The sequence below is a fragment of the Fundulus heteroclitus genome, chromosome 22 (genome assembly GCF_011125445.2).
Source record: "Fundulus heteroclitus isolate FHET01 chromosome 22, MU-UCD_Fhet_4.1, whole genome shotgun sequence".
Lineage (NCBI taxonomy): Eukaryota > Metazoa > Chordata > Actinopteri > Cyprinodontiformes > Fundulidae > Fundulus > Fundulus heteroclitus.
In genome coordinates, this window is record NC_046382.1 from 27325645 (window position 1) to 27346949 (window position 21305).

General features: G+C 39.6%; 1 protein-coding gene across 1 annotated transcript in view; it reads right to left on the reverse strand.

Moving 5' to 3' along the window:
* Positions 1–6454: 6454 nt before the first annotated feature.
* The window catches only part of mgmt (O-6-methylguanine-DNA methyltransferase), a 303909-nt gene continuing 289058 nt past the window's right edge, over positions 6455–21305 (reverse strand). The window contains exon 5 of the mRNA XM_021317244.2: positions 6455–6542. Within this exon, the coding sequence (XP_021172919.1) occupies positions 6531–6542 (12 nt within the window). The 3' untranslated portion in view covers positions 6455–6530. The remainder of the gene's footprint in view (positions 6543–21305) is intronic.

Below are 21305 nucleotides of genomic sequence, written 5' to 3' on the forward strand. Positions count from 1 at the left end.
CAGCGGAGGGTTGCGTAGTGCAGCTCGAAGGGGGCTGTAAGTCAGAGCGATAACACCTAATGCTAGCTTTAATGTTCTCCAGGAGGTTTCTAGCTGCGCTGATGCACGTTCAAGAGCTTTATTGACCTTTCTTTTATGTTGCTCTCAAACATACGTGTCGTACAGTTCCGTGTTGTGTTGAACAATATGCTAATTTTTAATGAGCGCAGCGGTCTAATTTCAGCTAAACCTGGCCAACTTTCAGCATAACGGTCCATTATGCTGAAATGTGCTAGCAAGAACCCTGTCCCCTCCCCCTAATTATGGAAATAAATGTTGGTTATTATATCAGCCCAGTTTTACTTATCGGAGAGATAGCGATATGTTAAAAATTAAGCAACATCGGCCGATACCTAGGTAATTGTCGATATAGCGTTCATCCCTTCTTTTGACCATATCATAATCTTTAGGTATATTTTTTAATTCCAAGATGGATAATCTTGAATGCTTAATTGATTTAAGCATAACAGTGGATGTGTATCTGTGTAATAAGGGAGGGTGTGGCCGATGGAGGCCAAAACTTTAAATTAAGGTCTGCATAATTATTAGGCAGCTTCTTTTTTTTAAGGCAAAATTGGCTAAAAAAAGAGATTTAACTCACTCTAAAAAGTAAAAAATTAGCAAGTCTCTATGAAGTTGCACTGTTGAAATTGCTAAGATGTTGGGCTGAGATCACAGAACCATCAAACCTTTGCAAATAGTCAACGGGGTCAAAAGAAACGTGTTGAGAATAAAAGAAGCAAATTACCTGCCAAATATTAGAGAAGAATCCAGTATTAAGCTACCAGGAACCCGTAATCTTCCAGTTCTGTTATATTCCATAACTGCAATCCACCTGGAGTATCTACAAGATGTTCAGTGCTCAGAGAAATGGGCGAGGTAAGGAAAGCGGAAACCTGACCGGCACTACACAAGACAAGCATCTAGACCGGGCCAAGAAATATCTGAAGTCGGATTTCTCAAAGGTTGCACGGACTTATGAAATGATCGACTCTTTACGGACCAGATGGATGTCCACTTCCAGTCAGATGGCAGCAAGGTGGAGGTGGGGTTCTGGTATGGACTGGTATTATTAAGGACATGTGTGGACTAAAGATGTGCTAAAAACCAACTTCCAAACCTACTGCCAGTTTTTAGAAGACATGTTCTTCAAGCGGTGGAACTGAGAGACATCTACATGTTTCATAAAGCATAAAGCTATATGAGGAATTTGTTTTGCATTACACAAGACCAGTAAAACGTTTTTGTAAATCTAACATTGTGGCCATATTAATGCCAACACAATCAGGAGGGTTGCTGATTTCACAGTTTATCCTCAGTCAGTGACTCTCTCCATAGGAGGATAAGTCGCAGAAGCAGCTGACAGTTCATAGAGGACAACATCCAAATATCTCCATGAAAAGTTGGGTGGAAGGAAGAAGTATGGTAAAAGTATGGTAAAACGATTTTTACGCAGGGCAATGTTCCGTCACACGACTCCGAGTACTCCTCTGCGTGACTAGCAAGTAAAAGCATTAAAGATGAAAATGCATTTAGTTGCATAATAATCCTGCACAACCAGAGTTGCCCAATAATTGTCCATATATATATAAATGTTCTCCTAAGAAAGCCAAAACCTCACTTTTACTTCCTCAAACATTCCTGTTTGAGGCTCATTACCATTTTGGATTAACCAAGGGCAATATAGATGGTGATGAATAAAAATAATCTTCAAAAATAAGACTTAACAAATTATTAAGCCTTTATTTAACCAGGAAAAACTCGCTGAGTTTAAAAAAAATCTCTTTTCCAAAAGTGTCCTGGCCAAGACAGGCAGCAACACATTTACATAGTTACAGCAGACACAAATGCATACGTCACAACTCAAAGAACAAGAATACATAACAGCTACTACCATTATTCAAATGATCATACATCAGAGAAAAGATCTGCAAAACGATGCTTTGATCTGTCTCAAAGTCATTTAGCAATCGTGCAATTGTGCAAACAGCTCACAAAGATTGAAGTTTTTCTGTAGGACATTGCAGCTACAGGGAGCAGCAAACCTAAAAAGCCTTCTTCCCAAGCTCAGCCCTGACCCTCGGGACAGACAGTGATATGAGTTCCTGTGAGTGAAGACCATGAGCTCCAGTATTTGTCTGTACAACATAGGCAAGGAGATACAAGGGAAGCAGGCTTTGATTCACTTGCATACTGAAAAATATCTGTGTTTTAGTCTGCATGATGACAAGGAAGACTACCCTACAGGGGAATAAAGTAAACAGTAATCAATGATTGCCTTAAAGGGATAGCCACATTATATGTATATACCAAAAAGACCAAAATCCAGTTGATTATGATAAAATAAGGCTAAATACTCCAAGCGTCTGTCCAGATAATGTTTTAATAACAACTTTTTGAGCCTAACCTAAATCCTCAATAAAAGGGGCTGTACAATGCCACTATTTGTCTAATTTATCAATAAAACCATTAAAAACCTTAAAAGTTGGAGTAATTGTATGAAGCTTTTTTTCAGGAAGCAGATTGAGATGCTGCCAGAATGTTATTAACAATTAACAAGAAATCCCTTTTGTTGCTTGCTGATTAAGGTTACAAAAATCTCTGCCAGGACAGATAACTTAGAAATGAGCCTGTAATTATATAAAAAAGAGTAATAACCGTATTTTAGCAGGGCAGAGACAGGAATAATAATCTGAAGTAGGATTATCAACTACATCGACTTTATCAATATTAAAAATGAAAAAATAAGTAGTATATAAACACACAAGGAAAACCGAAGAACAGATATTTCAAGAAATTCTGTAAAATTTAACAAATGGCCATTTATATTGAGGAACAAATTTGGACAACCCCTCATTTATTTAAATTTATAATGATTAAAATCCCACACAGGCATAATATACCACGTAATGAAAACATCTAGTGATCACTCAGTATTTAAAAGGGGGTTTGCCCTGTTTTAAACTTCAGATATTTAGCTTGGTGGGCCTGACCCACTGAAGTGAGAGTGAACACTAAAGAGCTTTCTGAGGCCTTAAGAAAGAAGACTGGGGCAGACCGTGATCCTGGTAAACCCTTAAAACCGATGTATATATATATATATATATATACAAAGATGCATTAAATTTAAAAATGCAGGAAATTGCTCAGGGACAACACATTTAATGTGTTTGTTCTTCTAAACCAACTATTGGGCCTCACGAGGCAATGCAAAAATGTGTTAAAATGTGTTGTTTTGACAACACTATGAAATGTGTTTTTATAGACTAGGTGGTGTTAAACTTGAATATCCATTCTTTGAAACACTAAACACATTTATTCACATTCACTACATGTTACATTACAGAACCAGTTCCCACTAGAATATATTGTTAATATATTTTTTAAACACAGTAATAATCACTTGTCCAATTTTTTTCTTTTCTTTATAAACTCAAGTCACAAAAAGCAACATTTTCTTAAAGGAGCAATAAGTAACCAATCAGTCCTCTCTGTCAATAAGGTCTTAGTCAGGTTTTTCTCCTTTCAAACCTAGAGGTACAATACGGAACTACTTCAGTTCAGTGTGTAGCCTGTGTTTACTTCCTGGTTCCTGAGCCTGGTTCCTGAGCCATATGAGAGTTCCCAGGATTTGGTATTTTATCTTGGCAAAAGAGCCGCAGCCTGCTAACATGGAAGCCAGTAAGAGAAGCAGACCAGGAATAGAAGAGAATACAACATCACATACCTGTCCTGTGGAAGTAAAAATACAGTGGAGTCGGTGGGAAGTGTATTCAGCTGTGTAACGGAATAGGCTGTGTTCAATGGCAGGCTGTTGGCCCTTTTTACATCTCTGCATCACTGTGGGCAAGTTAATTATGCAACAATACCAACTTTTACTTTGGCTGAATAGTCTTCACTCCACATCTTGAATGTAGCTGCGCAACATGTTCGTGTTTCTTTATTTGGCAACTTGCAGTCTCTGAAGGGGGTGGGGGGGGGGGGGGGGGGGGCGTTCTCATTTGAAACATGAGGCGTCATTATTACTTTTTGCTTCTTTAATATAAAAGGTATTGAGGAACTTTAATTTGAACCCATAAGCTCTGTATAATAAGTATTTTTTTTACACTCTGGGAGCAATAACATGGCTATAAAATTAAACAGAATGTAAAAATGCATTTGGTGTGGACACTTTAGGAAACACTTTAATTTATATGTTCTTGGCAAAATGTCCTGGCTGCATGCATATTTTTTATTCTAAGTTTTAGTGCAACTCAATAAATGAAAACATCAGAAAGTATTCATTTCCTATAAATTTGATGATTCCAGCATAAAGCTATAAGAGTATATATTTTGCATTACATAGTATTTTTTTTTATAACAGAATGCAAAGTTTTGGCCCTATTAAAGCCAACACGATCATCAAGAGGGTTGCTGATTTACAGTTTGCCCTCAGACAGTCACTGACTGAGGATAAGTCACAGAAGGTCATTGCAGAAGAAGCTGGCAGTTCATAGAGGGCTGCATCCAAGAATATCCATGAAAAGTTGGGTGGAAGGAAGAAGCATGATAGAAAAAGGTCCTGAAGTACAAAGGGTAAGAACAGCCTTGAGAAGACTGTGAAGCAAAACCCACTGAAGAGCCTGAGGAGATTCACCAGTTCTGGGCTACAGTCAGAGCTTCAGGACCACCAAACACAGACGGATCCAGGATGTGGACCATAACTATCACATTCTTTGTGGTAGCCCACCCCTGAACCAAATAAAGGGTCACTGGGTTTCACCTCTGTGAATCCAGACTGTCCATGACACACGGCTGAACGTTTTATTTAAAAACTTTAAGCTGCACAATAAGTTCCATCACTGTTATCTTTCTCTTTGCAGCAAACAGGAGATTGTGGATTTACTGACAGAAGGGTAAGGACAGAGCAGATTTGTGCTGGATAGGACAAGTTATACACCATGCAAACTCTGGAAAGCTCGTCAGCAGCACACAGAGGACCATCCTCTATGAGCACTGCCAATCTGGCTGATGATGACCAATGGAAACCAAAGAATAATTTCAATGTCACTCTTTTTCTAGGCTTAGAGACAGAAGTGCAGCAATTAAACTAATTTGTTGGTCACATGGTCAACAATTTGGGCCCGATCTAATTTAAATGCTAAATGGACTAAATTTTTCCGGTCATACCGACCATTTAAAACCCTTTACTCTATAGCCACATTCACCCTATCACATTCACTAACACACTCACATTTATACACCAACACACAGACCCTACAGGGAAGTTGGTAGGCAACTTGGGGTTAAGTGCCTTGCCCAGGGGAACATCGACATGTGACAGAAGGAAGCTGGAATTTAACCCATACCCTTTCCGATTGTCCTTCCGGACCTTCTGGAATCCAAAAAGTACATTATTGGAGTCTTCATGCTAGAATTACTTCCACCAAAAGAGGGCAGTAGATGTACTACCAGCACATTCATTTAAAAAAAAAAAAAAAACCTCATCTGAAAATCGAGAACAAAAAGCAAAACTTAAAAAGAGTTGTTTCTGTCGCGTTATTTGCACAGATGTAGGTAGAAACTAGTTACATTTACTCGAGCAACCTTTTGAAGAAAATGTACTTTTAGGATTAGTTTTACTGTTCTGTACTTTTTACTTTTATTTCTGTAATATTATGAAGTATTGCTACTCTTACTTAAAGGAAGAGTGAGCAGTTTGTTTTTTTTAATTGAAATGTAGGTGAGAAACGTCCAAGCCCCTTTATGAATAACTGTGTTATATATTTTAGAGAAGCAGTGAGCGTCGGTGCATCTTGTACGCTTCAGCAATGCATCGCAGCGCACCCGGTGGAACCGCTCTGACTGACTAGAATTGCTGCGATCTGCTGCGAAAGCGCAGTGCAGCAGCACCAAGGCTCGTCCACATTCAGTGGAACCCCAGGGTGCTCCTATATCAGTTTAGAAATGTCCCAGTGCCGATGAAACGCAGCCATGCAGCTGCTTGTTCTCGCACACACACTTTTCAAGGGGTTGGGAATTTTGCACTCGTGACCCCAACAGGGATAAGCGTGATGGAAAATGGAAGGATGGATGGATGGATGGGAATTTTGCATGCTGGTTTATTTTTGCAACCATTGCCTGTCATTGTGGGATGTTTAGATTTATTGCCTTGGATCTATTGCATTTTGTATTCTGGGGCCTGGTGCAGCTGGTATGTCTGCCAATGACAGACATTAAATAGACTTCAGTGTTGTCGTCCCTTTAAGTTAATTATAAAAATATAAGAAAAAAGAAACAAGAAAATTCTTTGCTTTAAAGAATTGTAATGTATGTTGTGCATTCCTTATTTAGCATTTGGAACATAATAGTGTAGAATTTTATTTCTAAGTTTGATGAACTTTAGGAGTTTCTGTTTGCAAAAAACAATACTTACTGTTCTGTCTCAATCCCTTTTAAGAGACCACATTCTCTGTTCCATACAAGCCTCTGGTTTCATTTCTGGCATGATGTTAGCCTCTTGTCTACAAAGAACAACAATACTCTGTTAAGCATTTTAAAATAGATATTAACAGTCAAAGAGTAGACAGATGATTTAACAATGTCTGAATTTTTTTTAATTTGTCTGGAAAATTGTAGTAGTACACATAGTAGTAACACTTAGCCACAATGGTTCGGCCAATAGCAGAGAACAGTTAGCCGGCCAATCAACAACACCACAGAGGCGACCTGAGCTCACAGTTTGGAAATGGCATCTAATTGGAAACAAAAGGTTCCTAAAACCTACTGTATGTAGGGAATATGATAAAGAAAATATGATAAAGAAAAAGAGAGACGGAGGGAAATCAACACAGCTTAATAAATCAGTACTCAAAATGCAAACACTGCTATATTAGATCAAAATAGCTTCAACCAGTAGAAACCAAAGAATCGGCTTTCTCAAGACTAATCAACGTGAACCAATTTCAGCTCAGAATCACAGTACAAGCACCAACATGCGCTGGGCATAAGAGAGGGGAGCATTACTTCGCATTTGATGCAGCTGTTTGAACACATGCATGAACGACACAATAACAATCCTGGACTGTTTATCCAAACCTAGTGTTAACTTTGCCTTAACAAAAAAATAAAAAAAAATAACTTTCCTTTAACGGGATGCCTCTGTGCTACCACATGTGTCCACTGCAGAGCAGCAGCCCGCTTCTCAAAGGGGTAACTGCTAATCAGTCCATTATGGAAGGGAGGAAATACAGTCTCCTTACATAATCTATGTTCAGATTCAAAAATGTTGGATGGCAGGACGCTAATCAAACTTTTTTGGCTTTAGCCTACTGTGACTTTATGAATTTCAATGCCTGTAGAAATGTATAAAGTCATAGTAGCATACGAAACCAGTGTTGCTTGTTCATACGAAATATAATATTTAGACCACATCATAACAAGAAGAGGAAAGTTAAGAAAACAACACTGCTTTTTTTTCTGAAGCCGTGACTGCTACTTATTAGATAAATCTGTGTGGATGTGTACTTTGTGGATGAGAGTCATGACAAATGGTAGATAAATATCCTGTAAACATTGTTATTGTACTCACAGGTCTCAAAACCCAAAAAAGTGGACACTAATTGGTCCGTAAACAGTTTCTAAACTTAGCATGAATGACAATGCAATAAACAAAAGTTAGCTCCGTAATTATGTTTATCATAACAAGATCACGTGACTGGAAGGCTGATATTGTGCCCGTGCAATGAGCACACAGGGAAAATCAATAGGGCATTCCTCAAATGACGCTGGATTACTAAATTTAGACGCATGCGTCGCGGCCATCTTGTGGCCGTACAAGCAGAGCGGTAACGCTTGAATAGTTTATTTGTTTGAGTGTGAACAGTGAACAGATCTGTCCTGAATATCGCCTCAACAGACAATACTATGGCAACAACAAAACATCGCTGCTGCGTTGGTAGCTGCTGGAGTGACTGGCGATATGGTGATCATGAAGGGTGTTTTTTTTTGCCATTGATTGTCCAAAACCCCGAAGGATTGCAGAGAAATGTCAGCGTTGGATACTACCTTGTAACCGAGAGGACTTTACTGTGGAATCTGACCGAAGGCACCTAAATGTGGTTTCTACATTTCCTCAGTCGTAAGGAGCCAACACTTGAACGTCCAGACCAGAAACCATCGACTGCAGCATCTGGGCAGGTAGGCGACATTTATTTGGCTTTTTCTCAGCGGCTTTAAAACTTCTTACAATCCATGAGGGCAGTTCATGTGGGCTTCAGTGTTGCATTTAGTCCACTTATTATCAGCAACTTTGTGCTCATTTTTATCTAGTCACTTGTAACTTTCGTGAGTCGGTTTCTTGGGGTTGTTTCTGAACGTGATGTCACTTTTTTGGGCTTCGCTTTTTTCAGACATAACACCTTTTTCTGGTTATCGCTCTGTGCAGCAAGAGATCTGGAATAAAGTCCCCCTCCCCCGCAAGAACCACTTTATGAGCAGTAAAAGTTCCGATGTGTATAAATACCAGCTAAATATGTGCATGTGTGATGATTAGAAGCGGCTGTGGTGGTTTTCTTGCTGGTCTTTCGCTTCTTTTCATGGATCAAGTAGACGTTTCTCTCACAGGGATCTCTATTTTCTGTAATGAGTTCTATAATAAATTAAAACATACGCCTGTAATAATACATATGTTTTTTCTTAGTATAAGATGTAATTCTATGCACATTCAACAGGTTTGTTCCTTGAGTCTGATTCGTTGTGAGAGAGGAGAGGAGGTAGGAGAGGCCTCTCCTACCTTTCTACTAATACTGCTTTCTTTCCGCTAATTTTGAGCCCCCCACATTTCAACCAACCTTATAGCTGTTCAATTTGAGTTTTTTCAATTGAAGCAGGTTGAAATGAAGCTCCTGGGACGTCGTCATCTTCCAAAATGATTAATATTGGAGTCGTTGCCAATGTAATTTGTACTCTTCCTGTCTGACCAGCCGGGAAACTGGGCTGCCTTGGGAGAAATGTGACGTCATTTGAGAAATGCCTTGTTGACCCAGCTGAGTCAGTAACACCCAGAGGAGGTGCAAAATGAAAGAGGTTAAGTAAACCTAAACTTTTACATCGGGTTAGTCTTTGACCACGGTGAGCCGTTACTTTACTGCCAAGTAGTGCAGGATGGACTACTGGACCTTACAGTAGCTGTGTCAATAGCGTACCGTGAGCGAGCTATTTTTAGAAACATAACGTCACGATGACGTCACATCACGTGGTACGCAGTAGGGCAAGCTTGCATAGTCCACCGCTGTTTCGCTGTAAAAGAGACGTGCGTTACCCTTGGTTTTACTCGTTAAAACGACTGCTTTTTCCAAATTTAAAACCATGGTTTTTAAACATTGTTGCTATGGAACGTGCAACAGCGACTCGAGGTACGCTGATCGGCCGCATATGAAGGATGTTTTCTTCAAGACTGCCAAGGAGAAATGTGTGCGCTGGGTACACCGGTGCGGTCGGCCTACACAACAGTTCAACCTGGAAAAAGTTACCAAATTCACCTACATATGTAGCAAGCATTTTGTTGGAGGAAAGGGCCCAACCGAAGAACATCCTGACCCAATTCCAGCGACATCAAGTAGTGAACAGGTAAGAGTATTTTGGTGGCCAACATGTTAATAATGAAGCGCCTGCTACCATGATAGCATATAGGCTATCATGGTAGCAGGCGCTAACATGATACCCTGCTACCAGGATAGCTTACTCAAAAACATTTCGAATAAGACAAACATTAAACATATACCGATCCCTGGACGGACGCCATGACCGCCGCGCAGGGAAAAAAAATCAAAGCTTACCGTTCGATCAACTCGGCCGTTTTCCGGTGTTTTTAAGCCCTCGACACTCAAGCCATCGTTTGAGCTGAAGGTTGGTGTGTTCTTCGACAGTGCGACCAGTAAACCGTGTGCCTGGGACATCGTCTTGGGAAAGTTTAACGGCTGCAAAGTCGGTCATATCGCTGGTTCTGTTGTGCGTGTAATAGCTGGTTGCTAAGGGGCGTTCTCTACCTGTATGTCCTACCTAAGCGGCAAAAGGGGCGTTGCTCTTGAGATGGTGATGTCACGTGCGCGGTACGCTATTGAAATCTAGCTTTCTGATAGTTCTGCGGTACTGCTGGTATGTGGCACAACAATGTTTATGTTTGCCGATCGCGCCCGGTGCAAAGTTCTTTTCAGGCTCAAAAAGGACTAAGTAAACACTATCAGGATGAACACTTGGCATATATTGGTTTCTTTTAAGATAAATATAGGGTTTTTTGTGTTTTTTTTGTGGTCAAAATACATGACTAGAACCCTTTAAAGCTTTCTTTAGTTTCATATTTGAATAATCTATCTTTCTTTATCTGTTGGATAAAGACAGCAAGATCTTAAAAGATCTTAAAAGCTTAAGCTTCTTCTTTGAAGGTTGAAGACAGGGGAGGGTGACCAAGACCTGCCCACAACGTTGGAATTCCGCAATGAGTTGAGGCACTCCGTCCCGTCGTGCCTGGGGGTCGGAGCTAGGGAGAGGACGTGTGTTTGCTTTGTACTGTCTCATATAACTTTGGTTTGTGACACCAGAACAGCAATGAATGCTGGAAGGCACAGTTTGTCAGTCTTTGATATGGCCCAACACAGGTCTGGCTGTCCAACCAACTTCACCCTAAAAGCTGAATGCAAGATGGTAAAAGACCCCAATATGTCATCGCAGGACCTACCGGAGGATCTTGCTACTGTGTGAAACTGTATGTCTACACAATCAGAAAGAGACAGCAGTAAGTTTAACTCCACGGGACGTGTGAAAGGGTGAAACCTTTAGAGAAGCAGTGAGCGTCGGCGCATCTTGTACGCTTCAGCAATGTATCGCAAAGATAATGACCAGGCCTTCTTGTTGATGTTGTTTGGATATTATTATGGTAAACCAGAGCAGAGAATATGTTTGGCATAAACTACGTAAAACATTCCAGGTAAAGAACATCTGACCAACTGTGAAGCATGGAGGTGGAATGGCGTGATCCCCAGGTCTTTGATTTTTTTTTTAGGTTCCTGGGCGATCATGCACTCTGTTAGCGTCTTCAACTTATTCCGAATAATAACTTTTTCTGAATGATTTCTGATGACATTTATAAAAATGTCTACAATGTTTAATTGTTAAGTGATTTTTGTTTTGTCTTGTGGACCCCAGGAAGACTAGCTCGTCCCACTTTTGGTGACAGCTAATGGGGATCTTTTTAACAATATACAATAAACCTCTTTAGTATTGTTATTAGTCTGTAGATTTGGTTCTTTCCCTCTTGTTTCTGTCATTAGTTAGTTTTCTGTTCTTTATCAATTTAGTTAGTTTATTCTTGTTTTTGTTAGCTCTGTGTTCTCCTGCCTGTCCTCCGTCACTGTCATATCTGTCACCTGTGCTGATTACTCTCATCTGGCGTTCCCTCTATTTTCTCCCCTATTTAACTTGCCAGTTTCCTCTGTCCCTTTGTCGGCTCCTCCGTTATGCTACCCCTGTTCTTGTCAGCACCTTGTGTCATTCCTGGTCCTTGTGTTCACCTGCCTAGTCCGAGGGTATGCCTTTTGCTTTATGAAACCTATAATTCACTTCGTCATGCGGCTCTTGTCTGCACTTTGGTCCTTCTCCAACACACAACACCATGACGTAGAAGACTAGCAGTTTGGGGATGCTTTGAGTCCACCATAAATTCTTCTAAGGGTTGTTGAGGTAAATGTTGAAGCAGGACTGGAGCCCCCACCGTGACAGTGTAGCAAAATATAATAGTGAATATATCTGGCTGAGAATTAAGAAACTGAAAATCCTGGACTGAGTCAAAGGCCGGGACTTGATCTTGTTGAGATGCTATGGGGTGACATTAAATAGGATGACCATGCAAGAAACCCCTCGAATATCTCACAGCTGAAAAATCCCAGAGACAGGTACAAGAAGTTTCTCACTGGAGTTTTTTCCCCAACCGAAGGGATTAACAGTAAGGTCTTAAGCTAGAAAACAATTTTTTGTTGACATGGTTTGTGTTATCAGTAAAACAAGGTTAGTCTGCTGTTTACCTGTAATTAAATCACTCTTTTCCAGAGATGAAAATATATATATATATTGTTTTAAAGTTAGACATCATATGTTTATATTTCATGATAAAGAGTATTTTTGGGCTGCTTTCATTATTTCAATATGACTGAATTTGTAGATTTAGTAGATGATGAAACAGAAAGCAACAAAATAAAAAAAACAACACTTTACTATTTTTTTTCAGTAGTCAATCATAGAAATTTTTCAGTAAAATGGTTATAATGCAGAGATGTTTAGTAGGAAAACAAAAGAAAGAAGCCTGTAATACTTTTGTTGTCTCAGAGAATATTTTAGAATCATTCCATTTAAAATTCACTATAATATAAATCATAAAAAAATGAACAGAAGATTAAAATGTGTGTAGATGTGATATGTGATATTTCTTTTTTCTCTGAAATATATTACAAGGTAACCCAGTATTTCAGCTAGGTTGCTGCTTTTCCAACAAAGCCGTGTATTTTTTTTTCCTGAAACAAACAAAAACAACTTTAAGAATCTTCCCCAAACCAACTGGAATATATGATGCATATTTATTTATTTAGTATGTTCAATCAATGTGGTGCACAAACAAAATTGATGTTGGAGCAGCAGAATTCATTTATAGTTTTATACTCATGAAGCTGTGTGAAAGGATTTCTGCACAATGAGTTTTGGCATGGATTGGGAATAAAATGATTGCCCATTGGGATTTATTGTGCTCTAAAAAAAGTCAGATTCCAAAAAAATATGAGGGGAAAAAAGCTTTTGGAGCGTGGGAATGCTTGATATCTGGGGCACATTTGAGCGGATAGAGTTAAGTAAGCACATTTGTTCCTCTGAGTGCACAATCCGACAAAAAAACAATATTTAAGAGCATACTAAAAATTATTTTTTTTAAAGTGAAGTTAAGTCCTATTCATTATACAATTTGGTTCTTTGCCATAAAATATCCCAGTAACTTGGAAATCTACTATTTCACAGCGCTTTTGAGCTGGTAACTGTGATTCATGAGCAAGATGTCTTAAACACAGATGCTACCTGAGATTTTCTTTGTTGTATGTTTTTTTTAACTGCAGATTCTTCTGAAGATGCCAAGACAATGGATAGGAGAGCATAGCCTAAAAGACACGGACTAAATTTGACCAAAAATCCTCTCTCCAGTATCTCTCCAGCTATACGCATCTTTCTCATCAATCACGCAGCATGTCCTGTGGGATAAAGCCGAGCAGAGGTCTGGAGATTAGGCACACTCACGCAAAAACACACACTAACACAACAACACGCACAAAGACAGTAAGAGAGAGAAAAGAAGAAAACCAACAAATGAATTATATCTAAAATGTATGCAATAGACATGTTATAAACAGATAATTATGCCATATCTCTACTTTTACTTAAACTTTTGGGCTGATAACATTTTGTACTTGTACATATGGAAGGTTTTTGAAAAATGATTACAGATGTGCCCCAAGGCTCAGTTCTTGACCCACTCTTTCTAGTTTACACTGAGCTGATTTGAAAATAAGCAGCAGAAGACTGTGTCTGTGGTGTACCCAAGGCTCAGTTGTTGGCTTACTCTTTTTAGTTTCTACTGAAGTAATTTGAAAATGAGCAGGAGATAACCTGTCTATGGATTAATGGTGGTTTCAAGGTGGATGGTAATGATATAGTTTAAGACATGAGTCACCAACATGGTGCCTGCGGGCACCAGGTAGCCCCCAAGAACCCCATATGGTGCCCTCAAGTCCGTTCTAAAACTAGCACAACCCTCCAGTGAGCTGCATCCAAAATATTATTTTAGTCTGTTGATCTACCTTTGCAATCACACTTGCATTTATATAGATTTAAAAAATTACATTATCTAAAAATAGACCATTGCAAATATGTTTACTGGTGAGCGCTGACTCTTCTAGTTCAAAGGTCAGTACAAGTATCCCTTCGTGTGAAACAGTACCGATGAAGTAGCCATCCGTTTCAAAAAGGTTGGTGACCCCTGGTTTAAGATGTAGCTGATTAGGATATTGTATCTGTTGTGACAAAACAGCTTTAATATTTGAAGATTATAGCAGAATAGCTAATTATGTTTGCTTGATAACAACAATGATCAAAAGGTTTTTATCAAACAATGATCAAAACCTTAAAAGGAGCAATACGCAAAATTTCACCACTAGGTTGGCTGTAGACTAAAACAAGATGTGTGACAAGCCACGACTTTCTCTCTCACCACTCCAGCGGCAATCCAGTCCCCCTTTCTCACCTGTCGCCTCACATTTGCATATTTGCAAAGGATAAATACACGGCAAAACAGCATCACCTTTTGGAGGAGCACGACTAGGGAAGAAGTGAGTAACTTACATGCCTGTGCAAATTCTCAGTTATCCAGGTCATTGCAACAGCAAACAGGCTTTAAATCAGAGGCAACCACAATTTCACATTGCTGATGATTTAAACCTGTTTGCTGTTAAATAACTCATAACTTTATAATGCTGTTAGCAAGAGAACGTTTCAATCTGCTGGATGCGTTCGCCACCATTTTGCTCCTATGCTAAAGAGCTCAGACGGTGGCATTTTATGGGCAGGGAGGTGCTAAATCCTGAGCAGCTATTCACATGCACGTACGTGCACACGAGGCCATTTCCGCTTTGTAAACAAGAGACCGGAGAACAACACAGCGAGATTGTGTGTAACGTCATACCATATTACATCTAAAAGAACACATTTAGTTCTACACATCACCATTTTTTAGTTCTAAAACAATGAAATTTCGCTCATTGCTCCTTTAACATTAATTGGCAACTTGAATTACAAGCCTTGGATATTTTATTGTGTTGTTTTTTTATCCAATGTTTGACAAGATGGAGAGCAAACCTGGAAAAGCAAGGTTGGAAACATTCCAACTAATCATCCACTAGTTCTTATTTGATGTCACAAAAGACTTTTTTGGTCTTGGAAATTACTAACTTCTTGGTCTCTAGCATGGTTTACAATCCTAAAGTCTACAGCAAAGTATATCAAATGATTAAGCTCTTAAGATGTTGGACAGGAAACTCATAAAATCACTGTAATTTTGATAATAAAATGAATATAATGGCCCTTTAGAAGAAATCCTGACTCTCTAGCTTTTATTTAAATGCTTACACGGTCAGGCTCCTCAGGTGCTTGGTGACTTTGTGTTTAGACATACTGGTTCAGTAACTTATGGAACATCCAGTGGGAACTGTAGGGTTAATTTATGTAGAACTTTGTAATGGATACTGTTGGCGAACCCGATATTCAGCCAAACACAGAGGTATGTTCTTTTAAAAAGGTTTATTGTGAGGGATGAATAGTGGCGGGTGAGGCAGACAAGCAGAACCAGACTTGAACAGATGAGTTATGGCAGATGGTGCAGGCAGGCAGGAATGAGCAGGAGAACAGAAGATGCAGGTAGAGAACAGAACAGGCGATGTGGACCGGGAAAACCACTAGAACGGGCAGAACAAGTGGCTGGAACTCACGGGGAAACAGGCAGATCTGCAGCACGCAGACACAGGCGACTTTAACAGACGAGTCCAGACGGCTGAGCACACAGGATCTGGTAGAGACAGGGCACATAACACCAGATGAGATGAGAAGAGACATTCTGGCAGGGATGAGTTGGCTGACGCAGGTATAAGTAGACAGGTTCACAGGTGAGCTGAGTTGACCAATTAGTGGCAACAGATGGAGCTGATCTAGAGTCGAGTGGAGTCTGGAGGGAGACTGAGCCGATTGGGTGATGACTGGTGGCTGAGAGATGACAGGCTGATAGGAAAAGTCCAGAAAAAGTCCAAAGCAAAGCAAACAAAAACCTAAATCATGACAGAACTTATCTGTAATAAACAGTCTTCTCTGTTGGAGAGGTCTGCATGTTGAACTCTTTACCTTCAGAACTAAATCCAAACTCAAACTGGTATCATTTTACCCCAAAAATGAAATGGTTTGTTAAGACCAACTGTATTGTCCTGAATGTTGGTCACTTTTTCTTCTTATATTGATGATATTGTTAATTACTTTGACAACAGGTGTTGCCTAGCCTATACAGTGTCTTGCAAACATATGCATACCTGCTTAACCTTTTAACCTAACTCTTATTTTATCACAAAGTTCAATGACTTAATTTATGTTTTATGTGACAGGTCAGTAAAAAAGTAATGCATTATTGTGAAGTGGAAAACGGATGATACAACATTTTCCAATGTTTTACAAATTAAATTCTGGAAAGTGTGTTACGTATTTATGATTATATCCCTTATACTCCGATACCCCTAAAAAGAGTACACTGCCTTCAGAAATCTAAATCAGTAAGCAGAGTCAATGTTACAATGTATTCTGAGTAAAAGGGCAGTTGCTCTGGAAAGGCATCAGAGAACATTTGTGAACAAACAGCATCATGAAGACAGAGGAACAAAGCAGGTCAGTGATATTTCAAGACAGTGTGAAGCTCTAAAACATATCTCAAGCTTGGAAGATCTTACTGAGGACAATTCAATCTATCAAAATGGAAAGAGTAGGAACTACTGAAAAAAACACAGACATATAGCTGTCCACCTAAACTGGACCAGGCAAGGAGAGCATAATGAGAGAAGCATTCAAGAGAGCCATGGTCACTCCAGTGGAGATGCAGAGATCCACAGCCTAGATGAGAGAATCTGTGGACTTATATGGTCATTATGAAAGAGCCGCCTTTATGGGAGCGGAGTAACAACAAAGTCATTGTTGAAAGAAATCCAAAAGACGGCCAGTCAGCCAACATGTCTGCGATAAAGCATACATGTGGAAGAAGAAGCAGAGGTCGGGTGAGACCAAAGCTGCCATCATTCCTGAAAATCCCACAAGTGAAACATGGTGTTGGCAGCATCGTTCTGTGGGGAGGGTTTTCTTCAGCTCTGACATGGAAGCTAGTCAGGGTGGATGACAAGTTTGTTGGAGCCATATGCAGCGATATTCTGGAAGAAAACCTGAAAACATACAACAGGCGCTACAATGGAATAGCTGAGATCAAAGCATATTCATGTGATAAAGTGGTACACTAAACATCCAGATGAAAATGCAATGGAGAATCTGTGGCAAGTCTCGAAAATTGCTGTTTAGATGCTTTCCATAAAAAAACAACTGAACTTGAGCCAATTAGATCTGAAAAGCTGGCAGAGACGCACCGTACAGATCTTCTGCTGAAATTGCAAACCACACCTTAGAGGACTTTTTCTTTTCTCTTGTTATATGTATCCTTTCAGAGGTATAAATACTTTCCCAGAGCACTGCATATGCTTGATAACACGTGTGTTAGTATGTGACACTTATCCTGATACCGATGCACTTCACATCAACAAACAAACACTGCTTGGATGTCCCAACAGAATATTTTTAAGAACCTTAACTTCTAAAATATGCTTGACTGGCCTTTAAACCTGCTGGTTTGTCTTTCTATAGCCTTCACATTGGCCTAAATTAAAGGTTGTATAGCTACATTTTGAGTTCTTGATTTTTAAACCAATAGCTCTTGCTGCCACACATTTGAAAAGTCATTAGAGATGATTCTGATTTTGGACTTTTAAATTCTAGCTTAGTCAAAGAGAAGTTACATTTACGCTATCCCATTTACTTTTAACTGTTTTTTTTTTTTTTGGTAACACATTTCCATTTTAAATTCTGAAGTTTGATGCCGTGTCAGAAATCACAGAATCAAAAATCCTTATCAACACCTAATATACAATAAAAAAAAAACATCCACTACAAAACTCAGTCGTGTTGAGAGAATTTTTAAATATTTCTTTACAAGTTTACACTTTTGGCAGTGACTGTGTGTGTGTGTGTGTGTGCGTGCGCTGCCGTAGCTTCATCAGGTATAAGGAGAGGTGTTGACTTTATTCCGAGCCTCCAGTAACACCACTGACTCTGATAGTTCCCCATCCCTGTGGGAATTCATTATAAGACAGCTAGAGGCTGCTTGTGGATGGTTACTGTGCTGCCCGTATGTTAACTTGTCGCTATCGCGCAAGGCAAACATGTGGTGCAGCTGCTTTCTCTGGCTGTGGGCAACCTGGAGAGATTGATTGGTGAGCCTTCTGTTTTATCCAGGATCAGGGCCACATTCAGTAGACACGGTGCCTCCGGAGAAGCAGCCATTTTCCCCAGAAAATATGGCTCATTACCAGCACAGACAAAATGAAGGTGTATTGACTTTTTTTTTAACATCTTACAACACACCTATTCCTGGGCCGTTTAAAACACAGGGCTTTGTTATCCTGGAAATCTTTACCTTATTGTATTCTTGAGCAAAAAAAACAAAACAAAAAAACAAAACAAAAGAAGGCATAACATCAGCCAACTTTATTTGGGGAAAAAAAAAAAAAAAAAAAGCCCATGCAGCCACTGTCCTCGCGCAGTTTGGTGCGAGTGGCCATACAGAGGCATTAAAGCGCCACACAAAACACACTCCTCCCCCACACTCGGCCTATCAGACGGTGTTTAACACAAACCATTGGCCAGTGGATGTGTCTGCCCTGCTCTGGGGCATTAAGCTCTGTCCAGGCCTTCAGTCTTTACTCGCACACGCACACACAAACACAAACAGCAAAGACAAACACAATCAATTATTCAAGACTCCGGTTTTTTGGCTCATGTGTGTGCGAGTGTTTTTTTTTTTTTTTTTCCTTTCCTTATTATTTTGATTCTGTTGCTTCTGTAACGTCTTCTGGCAACCTTAACAGCCGGGAGGCCAGATGAGTGAAATGTGAGGCCTGATGACTTGAGGTCTGTGTATGTCTTTGTAATTTAGATGGAAGAGTGTAATTTGCATGCGCAGCCTTCGACATTGCCTCATTTTCTGAAAGGAGATTGTCCTTGCAGCTCACTGCAAACTAAGGGCTGTCAGAGACCTGGCTCGAAGGGCAAATCTTTGTTTATTTCCCACATATGTGTGGTCATTTAATTTGGCTTTGCCCCACCCTGTAGCACACGTGTATTCAGTAAATAGTACACCGCTTTTTTTTTCTTCTTCTTCTTCTTCCTTGGTTTATTTCTAGTTATTTATGCTTTCGTGTGCCCATTGCGGGGTGCGTTGTGCAGCTCGTTTCATGTGCACAGGCACCGCCAATCCTTCAGTGTGCAAATGCGTTCACTAGATGGCACTATGGCACTTATTATTCAAGGTCATTTTTATTCCGGCTGATGAACCTGTGTGTATGTCACCGGCAGGCACGCTTTTTCCCCAAATCTGTCCGTCTCCATTCCATTTTAAATAACGAATAGTTTTGACCTTTAAAAGTAAAAAACCTCTGTTGTAGGTTTTAGCACCCCGGTTTGGATGTATAAAAAGACATACGTAGCCGGACCCGTCCCGGCGCATCAAAGTTTCCGGCTGGACTCTGAGCACATGTAGTTGGCTTTATGGGCTCAGCTGCACATCAAACAGAGCACACTCTCACAAATCAATGAAAACAGAGAAAGAATTACATTGCAGGGGATGTGTATCGCTTGCGAATCCTTGCAGCGATGATGTCCTCGTAACAGATCATATTGTAAATAAGATGGGTTAAATTGCACTTGTAGCTTCCCTTCAAACAGTCGGTCTTTTTTCTCTCAGGGGGGGCAAAGAGAGAGAGAGAGAGAGAGGCACTGCCGATTCTTCCTCTAATAACGGCAGACAATGAGATCCCGGCTCATAACGTAGGCCTCCACTATATAGAACAAGTAGGTGGGGCTTAGCCGCTAATAAGTGGCAAGTCTTCAATCCATGTCAGAGGAGCAGAGCGCCACGGGGACCTTTCATAACACTTGTACGAGCAGGTTCCAGGGCAGTGTAAAGGTTACACATCCGTGTTGTACTGATCTAACCTGATGAATTGCCTTAAGCCCCACAAATTTTCAAGACTGTTTTTATTTCTTTTCTTTTTTTTTTTAAAAGATATGAATAATTATCAATCTCTCTAAAAGATAGAGGGCAAAGACATGAAAGGATAATGGATCCTGGAAAAAACAGAAAAACTGACGGTGGAAGCTTTTGAATGTGACACGTATTCGACTAAAGAGGTAAATCTGATTTAAAGATGCTGTCCTGGGGTGTTTTTTTCTCTTTTCCCACTAACAAATGCACGCTGACAACAAAAATACAGACAGATAAAATACAAAGTCTTTACAAACTGCACTGAAGGAGAAAAACTCCCCGGTCCTGCTTTTTATTTAATTTGGGTGATGACATCACAAAAAGGCACAAGAACGCTGCCGATCAGTTGGACAAATCATCTTAATTGAATTCACCAAAGTAAACAAAACAACTTGGTTAAAAGCGATGATGTGATATAATGAAATCTGCCCACTCTGCTACTGTCATGGCTGTCATCGTAAAATCCCTTCCAGCTCGCTTATGGTTGACAAATTTGATGTGCTCTCACATCGAGCCATGCAGAATACAGGTAAACACCTTTAAAGGTGGAATTAGATTAAAACCATCCCAGGAAAAGTAAGAAAAATACAAATGGACAATGCAAAAAAAAAATACGCCCTATGCCTTTTGTGTGCACACAAAGTTGTTTTCAGCAGGGTAGATTTTCTCTGGATAAATGATTCACAATAAAACACACAAAGAAATACAAAAAAAAAAACTAAACATAACATTTGTTTACAACATACCTATAGCGAGTTTGATATTCTGGATACTAGCTTGATTTTTGTTTAATTTACGTTTTCTTATTATATGGCAGTCATGTTTTGTTGCCAGTGTTTTCACTCTGCAATGCAACTTTTGGTGATCCCTACAACTTTGTTTTAATTACAATAGACTACAACGTTTATAAACTGTATGATATGCATAAATATAAAGAGTTTTAGTCTTTTTCCGCATCAAAATAGAGTTTTCCTCAAACCATTTTTTGTGTTTTTCCTCTCTAAAAAGTAACTGCTTTAGTAACTAAGCCAAGACCTTAAATGGAAACTAAGCACAGTCATTATAATTCTTAAATCATGCGCTTGAAGCTTGCTTTTAATATATCAGATGCGCTAACCTTGGAAACTTTTATTTTTCAAGATTAGGATCAGGGCCGGATTTAGAACATTGTGGGCCCCTGGGCTACTTTCTTTGATGCATGCAAATCACAACACAATGATGGTTAAGTGCACACTAATTTCAAGAGTCCACGTTTGAATAAAGTAGGATTTTAAAAAAAACAAACAACAACAACAACAACAAC